Source organism: Maylandia zebra, linkage group LG6, assembly GCF_041146795.1.
Source record: "Maylandia zebra isolate NMK-2024a linkage group LG6, Mzebra_GT3a, whole genome shotgun sequence".
Taxonomy (NCBI): domain Eukaryota; kingdom Metazoa; phylum Chordata; class Actinopteri; order Cichliformes; family Cichlidae; genus Maylandia; species Maylandia zebra.
This window is the reverse complement of record NC_135172.1, coordinates 14,619,762-14,629,757: the sequence shown is the minus strand read 5'-3', so window position 1 is coordinate 14,629,757 and position 9,996 is coordinate 14,619,762. Positions and strand designations below refer to the sequence as shown.

The window sequence follows — 9,996 nt, the reverse complement described above, 5'->3', positions numbered from 1 at the left end:
TGATTGATAAAACACTTTAATTATAACCATACAGTCCAGATACTGGAGAGAGCCTTTCTGCTTCAGGAGCAACAGTTATTATATATACACACACATTCACGTGGGGAGGGGCGGGGGTGGACTTTTAATTGCACAAACTTCCTTCAACACACAGAAAGACATCAAGACGACTCAACATGAGTCAATGCTCAAAAACAAAAACATTTTCGAAGCAGTGCAGTCATGTTCCTTCCATTTGCATCAATAACAACCTTTACAAAGAAGTTTTTGTAAAGGACAGTTTGACATTTTGGGGAATCTGATTGTTTTCTTGGAGAATTAAATGAGAAGACTGACATTACATCATACGACAGAGTAGCCAGGCACAAACAAGAGAAGAAAGTCATTTCCCCAAAATGTCAGACTGTTCCTTTTAGTCTTTTAATCAAATGACAAACTGCAAACAGCAAAAATAAGAGAAAAAACGTGAAGTTCTAAAATATATACACCCAAGAATGGGGTTTATATTGAACACTGATGTTAAAAAAACAAAACAAAACCCCCCACATTGTTTTAACACTATGGACACGTGGTTTTTTTTTTTTTCCTTCATGATGGGGAAATGCAGTGATATACATTCTCTGCTGTAAAAAAAAATCTCTTGAAAGAAGAGAGAGGATGCTCAAAGGAAAGCAGGACAGGCTACACTATGCAGCAGTTTAGATCCAAGTGGGGCCAATTCTATAAAAGTCCTAATGGAGCGGCGCTACTGGTACTGAGCATCTCTCTACTTTCAGACTGTGTCATATCTTGCACACAAACTCCAGATAACACTGGTGAAATCAGATCGACACATTGTCCAAATTTGCCCTTTCTCGTGTAGCACGCAGCAGGAGTATATCCACCTCAGAGCGTGCAGAAGGCATGACTCATCGTGACGTCAATAGACTAATACCTGCTCGGCATTCTTCCACAGGCGCAATCACACATCACGCAGACTCTCGTGTTCGTGAACCGGCATGCTAAGGATCAGCCGATCTGACTGCAGCTTCCCTGGGTTATGTCGGCAAAAGTTCAGGCCTTGAGGTGCGTGCCTGAATCGTCGCTCCAGGCCTGATAAACTTGAAACTAAAATAGCTGAGAGTTTGCTATGAGTAAGCTGGCGTTGGCATTCCCTGTTCTCAGAGGATGAATGCGATCTTATGATCATAAAATGTGTTATAAATCCATGTAGTCAGACCAACATACAGACTTTAAAAAGCCCTGCTTGAAGGAGAAAAGCATCTTTGACTTTGACATTTTGAAGGCCTTTTGCATTACTGCAGAGTCAGATAAATAAAATTCATACTGTCGGGGTCAGCATTGCGAGTATGAAGGCACAATAAGCCGTCAGTTAGCACAGCTTGGCAAAAAAAAAAAAAAAAGTCAATCTCCATCAGTTTTCCACGTAAAAGACACGTGACTTTTACACACTGGGTCAGAGTTCAAGTGTCCTAAAAAGCCTGTCTTCTAGTTGAGTTGTAGAGAGGCAAACACAAATCTCCCAACTGCCTCGAGACATTCTCCGGAGTCGGGAGCGGCGGGACTCGGCAGATATTTACGTTTTCTCCCCCATCGGTCCATCCCTTCCTCCCTCTTTTGTCTCTAGATGGGTGTTAAAGTCGCCAGGGGCCGGGGCACCAAGGAGTGTCTGGGTACAGCAGACAATGGACAGACCTAAATCTGAGAGAGAGGGGGGAAATGAGTGCGACAATGCCTGGAAGCTGCCAACTGGGGATTTCAAAATAAGGCCGTGGATACAATCAGTCACACACGCACGCACACAGACAGACAGAGGACAAAGCCAGGAAACTTGTAGTAAAACATGCACCACAAGTGCTTACATAAAGCTTACTACACATGTATGAAAACTATATTTGAAAGCAGACTGCCAAAGCAGCTGTGGGATTACGATGAATAGATTTAAAAAAATAAATGAAAAAATAAAGAATAAAAAACTATTGCAGGCTTTACTGATTTTCTATTCCCCTCCATTAGCCGCCAGTGGCTCACAGCGAGCTTATCTCATTACCTCCCACCATCTAGGCACACTGCCATCAGCACCTGCTAACAAAGTAGATAAATAAAGAGAATTACCTCAATTCAATACACAACAATATAATTACTGGCCAAAGAGCCAAGGGAGGGGGGAAAGAAGGGAAGGAATCCCCTTAATGTGAGGAAGCGTGTTCTCCAGCCTTTTGTTTTGCTTTGCTTGGATGTGCTACGGTCCTTGAACTGTAAATAATCACAGTGAAGGTGACCTTTTGATTTTTTACTGACTATTTTAGAGATCAAACAATTACACCGTTGTGTCCTGTGCTCAACATTACATAAGGAAACAAACTAAACTACCAACGCCGTTGTCAATCACTTCCAGGGCCAAGTGTAAAGTATGGTAGAGGGGGATTGGAGTTGGGCTTGGCCAAGCCTTTCCAGTGAAAGGAACTCTTAATGCTTCAACATACCAAGAGATTTTTGGATAATTTTGTGCTCCCAACTTTGTGGGAACCGTTTGGGATGACCCCTAACATGACTGCGCACCAGTATACAAAACGAGATGTGGATGAGTGAGGTTGGTGTGGAAGGACTTGACTGGCCTGCACAGAGTTCTGACCTTAACCTGATAAAACACTTCTGGGATAAAATGGATGCGAGCCAGGCCTCATCCAACATCAGGATCTGACCTCACAAATGAGATTCTGGAAGAATGATCAAAGATTCCCATAAACGCACTCTTATGCTTTGCGGAAAGTTTTCCCAGAAGAGTTGACGCTGTTAATATGATGTGCTGACATAATAATCCCTCATGTACGTGTGTGAGAAGGCAGACAAGCGAATGTTTTTGACAACATACGGTCACACGTTGACACAGAAAATTTACCTGGTGGGATCTTCTTCTATAGTAAACGGGCCTTTCACGTTAACAGTGTTCCTGCTGTTGTCCACTGTGCCATAGCTGAGCGTGACCTGATGGGAGGGCGACATATATGAGGCTTGTTAGTTTGTCTGTGAGCAAAAGCCACCAAGGCAAAGTTTGTGAAACTGAGCAAAAGGGAGAGATCCTCAAATTCTGATGCAGATCTTAATCACGCTCTTTAAAACTGTGATTGGTCTTTGTGCAAGATGTCTCCTCATCTGCCCTTTTCGTTTCTTTGGCGTCACAATGAGTCTGGACGTGTGTACCTGGTTGTGTATGTCTGACACCAGTCCCAGATTCTCCAGGTGGGAGTGAAACAGCCCTGAGCGGATGAGGCTCACGCCGAGCAGCGCCTCCACGATGTAACCAACCGTGCAGTCATCAGGGAGGCGGATGTGCTCAGCTGTGGTCATGAAAGTGCCATCGCTAGAACAGAGAAGGAAAGAATCAGTAGATGAGACCTGAGGCTGAAACAAAAATAAATTAATTAATTTAAAAAAAAACAAAAAAACAAATTCATCTTAAGTGAGGGCATACCTTGCCCAAGGTTTCATCTTCAGGGAGAGGCCACGGCTCAGACAGAACCCTGCTCCTCCGGTGGCAAACCAGAAACGCACTTGCTTCTACACACACACACACACACACACACACACACAGCATGAATATAAATGGACTGTCCACTTCCTCTCTTATTAATTTATTCATTTTCCACTTTTGCAAATTTCTGAATGTCGATAAACAATCTTAGGACCATTGTGTGATAATTGTTTCAGCTTCATGTTTTTATTCTAGAGTAGCTTTGCGTGTCCCAGTGTCTGAAACAAGCTGTTGTCGCTGCCTTCCAACTAACTTTAAACCAGCTTTATTCTTATTGGTTGCCCCTCTCAAACAGCTAGTGGAAGGGGCTGCTGTACGGTGGCCCTGATCAGTCAAACACTTACAACAGCAGCAAATAGGCAAGATAAACGCTAACAAACCCCCACAGAACACAACTGAAGTGTTTTTGGGGAGACGATAACATGAGAACAGCTGGGGAAGTGACAAGCTAACAGTATCTGGCTAATTACAAACATATTGACACGATTATATGAATCATGCAATTAAAAAAAATAAAAAATAACCCCACACACAGTATCTTTTTCTCCCTGAAAACACTGATGTATCCTCCACCTTAAGCGTGTCTCAGTGTGACCCTTCCCATGTTTTGGTTTCTGTCACTTCCGCAGCTGTTCCATCACGTTACTGCGAGATCGTTTTTTTCTACTTCTTTTCATTCAGCTCCTGTTGTGTTTAGTGCGCTTTTGCAGCATTTTTTCTATTTGCTGGTGTTTTCTTATGTTACAGTCTGTTTGACCTCTCGGGGCCACCGTACTCCCGTCCGTCTGTGACGTCAAAGAGAGCCAGGAGTAGAAAGAAAGAAAACATGAGAGAGAAGAAGGAACAAAAAGGCGCAAGCCTGCATAGTTACAAACCTAAAACATTCAATATTTCAATTTTAAGGTAAAACTGTTCTACGAAATCATGCCAAATTACCATTTCGTCAGTGCCGGGCCTCTCCGTGGCCTCTATCGGTCGCTCCAGGCTGGGCCGCCCAATGTAAACGTCCTGTGTGTGGCTGTACTGAGACAAGAGTTTCAGCAGGGAGCCTGTGTTCAGGTAGTTATCATCATCAACGTGACAGAACCACCTGCGACATAACAATGCTGTGGGTTAGTAAACTGTGTATGTGGGTGTGTGGTGCAGTGTGGTGTGGGTTGCGCCTTACTTCTTCCCAGAGCTGATAAAAGCGTCATACTCCAGAGACATTTTACAGGACAGCGCCTGACGATTGTGTGCCTGCGAGCAGTTGGTGTTGATCAGGTGAGCTCCTGATGATCAATAAGAAGCAGAAATCAATGATCGAGGCAGCCTCGACTTAAGCAGTGGAGCTGTTTAAGTATTGGATTTCATTATATCCTGACTGCTTCAAAACACCCTTATAAAAACACCCCAATTACACATTTCTGCACTGTGCAATACAATGAGAAGAATAACTGATTGAAAGATGAACAATTCCATGAGTAAGAGGAGGAAAGGCCTGTTGATTAAACTGAAGTGACTTCCTGCACTTTGTGGAAACATTACTGCCCAGTCAGCAGCCTGGTCCCTGATTTCCTGCCTCGCACACTGTAGATAAGACTGCAGCTACTCAGCAAAACTGCTGTGTGTGTTTGTGTGCGTGTGCGCATATGTGTGTGTGTCTCACCTATTCTTTTCCTCAGCTTCTCATCCTCCCCATCAGTGAACACGTATGTCTGTGGAACAAAGAAAAAAAACAAACAAAACACGACGGCGGTCATATTATTTCAGTAATCTTTCCCGAGTAGCACAGAAAGAAAAACAGCAACCACGCATCAGCATTTCACAGATCACATTTGTGATTTCAGGTGAGACTCATCCCGTTTCCACGAAGCAGCAGTAAGCAGCGCCGACGCTGTGCTGACTGAGCGCCAGGCCAAAGGTAAGCCTCCCGTCTATCAGCAGCGCAGCAGCTGGCTTCGACCCCCTCGCTGCGCGTCTGTGTGAGCGTTAATGTGGTGAGTGACAGGGTTGAGGGTCACTGTGCACTCAGGAAGCTGTGCAGACCTCGTAACCCTCCACAGGAAGTAAAAAAAACCAAACATACAAGTCTCTAAATAGTCTGTTGTTTTGGCTTTTTTTGTTCCAGGACAATGTGTTTGAAATGAAAAAAATCGCAGGTATAATGTGCCCACTGTTGGGAGTAATTCTGAACCCGTTTATAGGTCCTGGGGGGGGGTAAAGAGTTGTCATATTTAGTCCCCGCAAATGTTCAGGGGTAGAAGTAATGATGTGATCCCCTGCTGAATTTGTAAGTGAGCAAACTTACAAATTCAGCAGGGGATCACATCATTAGTTCCCCCATTGTAGGATGATGCAGCCGGCCGTTTACACAAGGTATCTGATGATTTTACATCCTGTCAGCTCAGTCCAGCATAAAAGCAGTTAAAGTGTTAAAGAGCCAACTGATGAAAAAAACTGAAACCCCCCAAAAAGAAAAAGGGCGTATAGAGCTAAACGCTAACACCTAGCTTGTTGTGCTAATATGTTAAAGCTAAATACAGACTGTGGGTCTGAAAAGGGACATTCTTTCTCATGGCCAGCAGGGGGCGACTCTATTGAATAGAAGTCCATGAAAATCACCCAATTTCTCAATATCAAATTTAGGGTAAACAAGTGTGGCAAGTGCAAGTATCTAATACATAAGGTCATCACTGTACTTGGCAGACAGTTTGTTTCAGGAATCTCCGATTGAGTGGATTTAATCTGTCTCTCCGTTTTCCTTTCATTGTTGTTCATAAAGAGAATTCTTCATGGTTCGTTTATGACTTTATTGTCTATGTTCGAGTGAGGCGTTAGAAACTTAACATCTGAAGTCCCCAAAACTCCTACATAGAACAAAAAGATTCTACTGCATTTCGATGGTAAGAGGACAAAGAGCTGCAGCGAAATCATTTAGCAGCTAAAGATCATTTAAATGCTGTTAGTGCTACAGCTTTCCTTGAAGTCTACAGAACTTCTCCACAAAAGTTGCCAAGAAGTTTCTTGCTCTGCCAGCGGACAGATGAATACTTGATGTGAGAGGATGCTGCGGTCCAGACCTGGCAGCAGGGCAGATGTCCAAAGTCTGCTGCAACCTCCAGCCACAAACTGAATGCAAAGGACTTCCTAGGACACTAAATAGCAAAACCCATCATAGCACTGCGTTGTGTACCCTCCACAAATCTATCATGTACTGCACACTTTTTTCATTTGACAAAATAAATTCAAGTCTTTGCATCTTATAGGCTCTTTGTTTCCAGGCTCTTTCCTTGTTCTTGAGTCAGTTTATTCCCTCCTGACATGCAGCATGAATATATCAACAAATCTTTGCTTTAAGTACTACGTGATCAAGAGAGTAAATGTGACTGACCCCAAAAAAAACAACACTCCAGCCAGCTGTGAGATTCTGTCAGTCTTTTTTTCCCACTCTGAGCCTCTTAAGCCCCCAGAGTCAGCTTCTGCATCAGAACGCCTGCGTAAGAGTGCGTTCTATGACAAACCAGTGCACGCCTGAGCCAGTCTAAGAAGGCAGCAGCGCGGGGGGAGGAGGAGAAAATGTAGACCTTTTTTGCTTTTTGGGAGGTGGGGGTAGGTTGCCAGGAGTTGGGCTGGCAACCCAGGGAGAAAAAAAAAAAAAAAAAAGCAGCAAAAGCCAGTCAGTGTGTGTGGTGGAGTGCGCGCGTGTTTATCCTCGTGATCAGACACGTTTGTAACTTCCCATGAGAAATCCTTCGAGTTCCCAGGGTATGTGTGCGTTTGTGAAGGTCTCCGACTGTGCGTGTTTCCATTACTCAGCAATGTTACAGTACAGAGGTGTGTCTGGGAAACAGGTAGGGTTACAAACACCTGACTGTGAGAGCTAATGCACGATTATGCCCCATACGCACACGCCAATTTCCACATAAACTGTATTTACATGTCAACAGTCTGGGTGTAGCACTGAACTCGAATGAGCTTCATCCCCTCAAACACTGAGGTTTAAATGGATGATCGCATGATCCGCAGTCACGTCTGCCTTTGATTACGAGCTTTGAAGCTGCTGGGTGCACTCAACCGCTGGCCCATGTGTTTTATAGCAAGGGATTCATCCTTGACTCACTCACCACCGCACCTCAGACCAAAAAGCTGTCTGCTCGTCCTGTTTGATCTTAAATATTTATCTGTGAGGCACTGAAACTCCTCCTGTACCAGCCTCTCCCTAAAACTCCAGCACTTCTAAATCCTCATCACAGGACTAACGTTTAGAAAGGAAACTGTAGTGATCGGCCAATTCATTAATGACTCATTTGGGGGAAAGTTGAAAAATATTTTGTAGTCGTTTTCTTTTTTTCTTTTTTTTAAATAGACACAATTACAAAAAAATCTGAAGACTTATTTTTTTCAGAACATGAAAATGATTAGTTGATGATTAGTCTTGTGCACACAGTCTGAGTGAAAACATTTATAGCACAAGAGACAAAAACATCTTGTTTGGGTAGCTTGAGGTTAAAATTCAGCTGCAAGCACAGTTTCATGTTGAATCCTGATGATAATTTGAAATAATTCATCTCAAAAGACTTAAAAAAAAAAAAAAATCTGCAAAGTAAGTTGTCTTCCTCCCCTTAAGCCCCGACCACCAAGGCAGAATGTGGAGGTTTCTTCCTGTTAAAAATGAGTTTTTCCTTCCCAAGGTCGCCAAAGTACTTGCTTATAGGGGATCATCTCACTGTTGGTGTTTGTTCTGTTTTCTCTCTATTACTGTAAGATAGTTACCTTACAAAGTAAGGCGAGGCAGCTGTTGTTGTGATTTGATGCTATATAAATAAAATCGATAAGATTAAAACCATGCGCAGCTCTTTCATGTTAATGTTATCGCAGAGACAAAGAAAAAAATGATCTGAATTGGCTCATGTCATTAGGCCTGCCTGTAGCTGTATCGTGTCAGCACATCAGCAGCAGTGTGATCAGCCTGTTTGCCCTCTGATCTCCATCTCATACATTACAGAAGGACCCATCTCCGTTTTACAGCTCCCTGCCTGGAGCATCAAAGAGCCGTGAGTGCGGTTCAGGGCAGGACTGATAATCTGGGTTACAGGGGCATTTTCCTAGTGGGCCGAATATAAAGGATTCATGTAAAACGAATGGCTACTTTGACCATGAGCAACTACTAATAACTAAAACTTGGCTTTTAATTGTCACGTGCTGTGTGGCCGCCTAGACCCACATTTCCAGGGCCATGTTATTTTGTCCCAGTCCAGCCTGTCCCGGACTCACACAAAGACTTGGGGATGTAAATGGCAATCGCAGCCTTCGGTGTATGAAACCTTTAGGACACGCCTTCCCCAATTGTGCCTTTAGTGAGTTGACCTGAAACTAAAGGGTGCTAGAAACACAAGTATACAGACTACCGAAGGGCTGAAACCGAAGTGCTTAAAACCAAATCCTGTCGTCATGATGTGAAGAGAAGCTGGCCCGTTTCTGAGTAACAGGTGGGCCATCAAACCTACCTGTGGCATGTTCCTGGATATCCAGGTGTCCAAAAGAAGCTCCAGTCTCTGCCGGTGATACCTGCCGGTGGTTTTTACCGCTATGAACAGATCAGCCGGGGAGAGACGCTCCACCGGACCGGTTGGATCGCTGCTCCGCGGGGGGCCGCTCACCGCTCTTCTCTCCCGGGTCAGTTTGCTGAAATATGCTGAGAAAACTTTTCCGCTCGTACCCGCGGCTGGAAGCTCCTCCGGGACTCTGCAGTTTGGGTGTCCGCCAGTCACTACCAGCATCCCGGTCACCAGCAGACAGGTGACCGCGGCGGCAGCAGCGCGAGGTCCCGCAGAGCCGAGGAGGCCTTTTGATACCCACACAGGTTTCCACATCGTGGACGCTTTTAGAGTGAGAAAGTTTCTGAGAGCGCTTGTCTCCGGATTACAGCATCTCCACTGTAGTACCCAAATCACAGCCGTCCCGCGTGTCTCCTTCAGTGGATGACCTCCCACTGAGTGGCTTGCAGCTGTGTTTAACACAAGTTATCCACCAGTGGGCGGGACTGTTTTAGGTCCGGTTTGCATCCAGTGGCAGATTTGAGCGTTTAGTGTGGGCGGAGATCCAGCAAAGAAGCAGGGAAAGTCCGCTGCTCAATACACTTTAAAGGGACAGCTCACCCCAGCGTCCAATAGACATAGTTTTCCATTGGCCTGTACGTATGTGTATACAGGGGTGAACTGTCTCTTTAAAAGACAAACTTTCTCAAGTTCCCTATAAATCTTTTGGGACTTTGTCTTGAATAAAGATGCAACCAGTGTGATCAGCTGCAGAAGAAAAACAACTCATGTAACCCCCCCCCCCAGTCATTTAGAGGAACAATATCCCTGCTCCAAATATTTCATTAAATTTATTTTTTAATTTTATTGGCCATTTGCTGTGTTCCATTTTAAATTTCATACTTGTCCTTTTACAGCCTATTTGGTATTTCTCCAATTTCT

General features: G+C 44.2%; 1 protein-coding gene across 1 annotated transcript; it reads right to left on the bottom strand.

Moving 5' to 3' along the window:
- Nucleotides 1-9,572, bottom strand: LOC101469344 (beta-1,3-N-acetylglucosaminyltransferase lunatic fringe). The gene is made up of 8 exons (XM_004569019.5): nucleotides 9,025-9,572; nucleotides 5,184-5,232; nucleotides 4,704-4,806; nucleotides 4,472-4,625; nucleotides 3,476-3,561; nucleotides 3,205-3,364; nucleotides 2,903-2,988; nucleotides 1-1,701 (listed from the first exon to the last, which is right to left on the bottom strand). The coding sequence occupies exons 1-8, from the start codon at nucleotides 9,388-9,390 to the stop codon at nucleotides 1,635-1,637; spliced, it is 1,071 nt and encodes a 356-aa protein (XP_004569076.1). The 5' UTR covers nucleotides 9,391-9,572; the 3' UTR covers nucleotides 1-1,634.
- Between the last annotated feature and the right edge of the window lie 424 nt (nucleotides 9,573-9,996).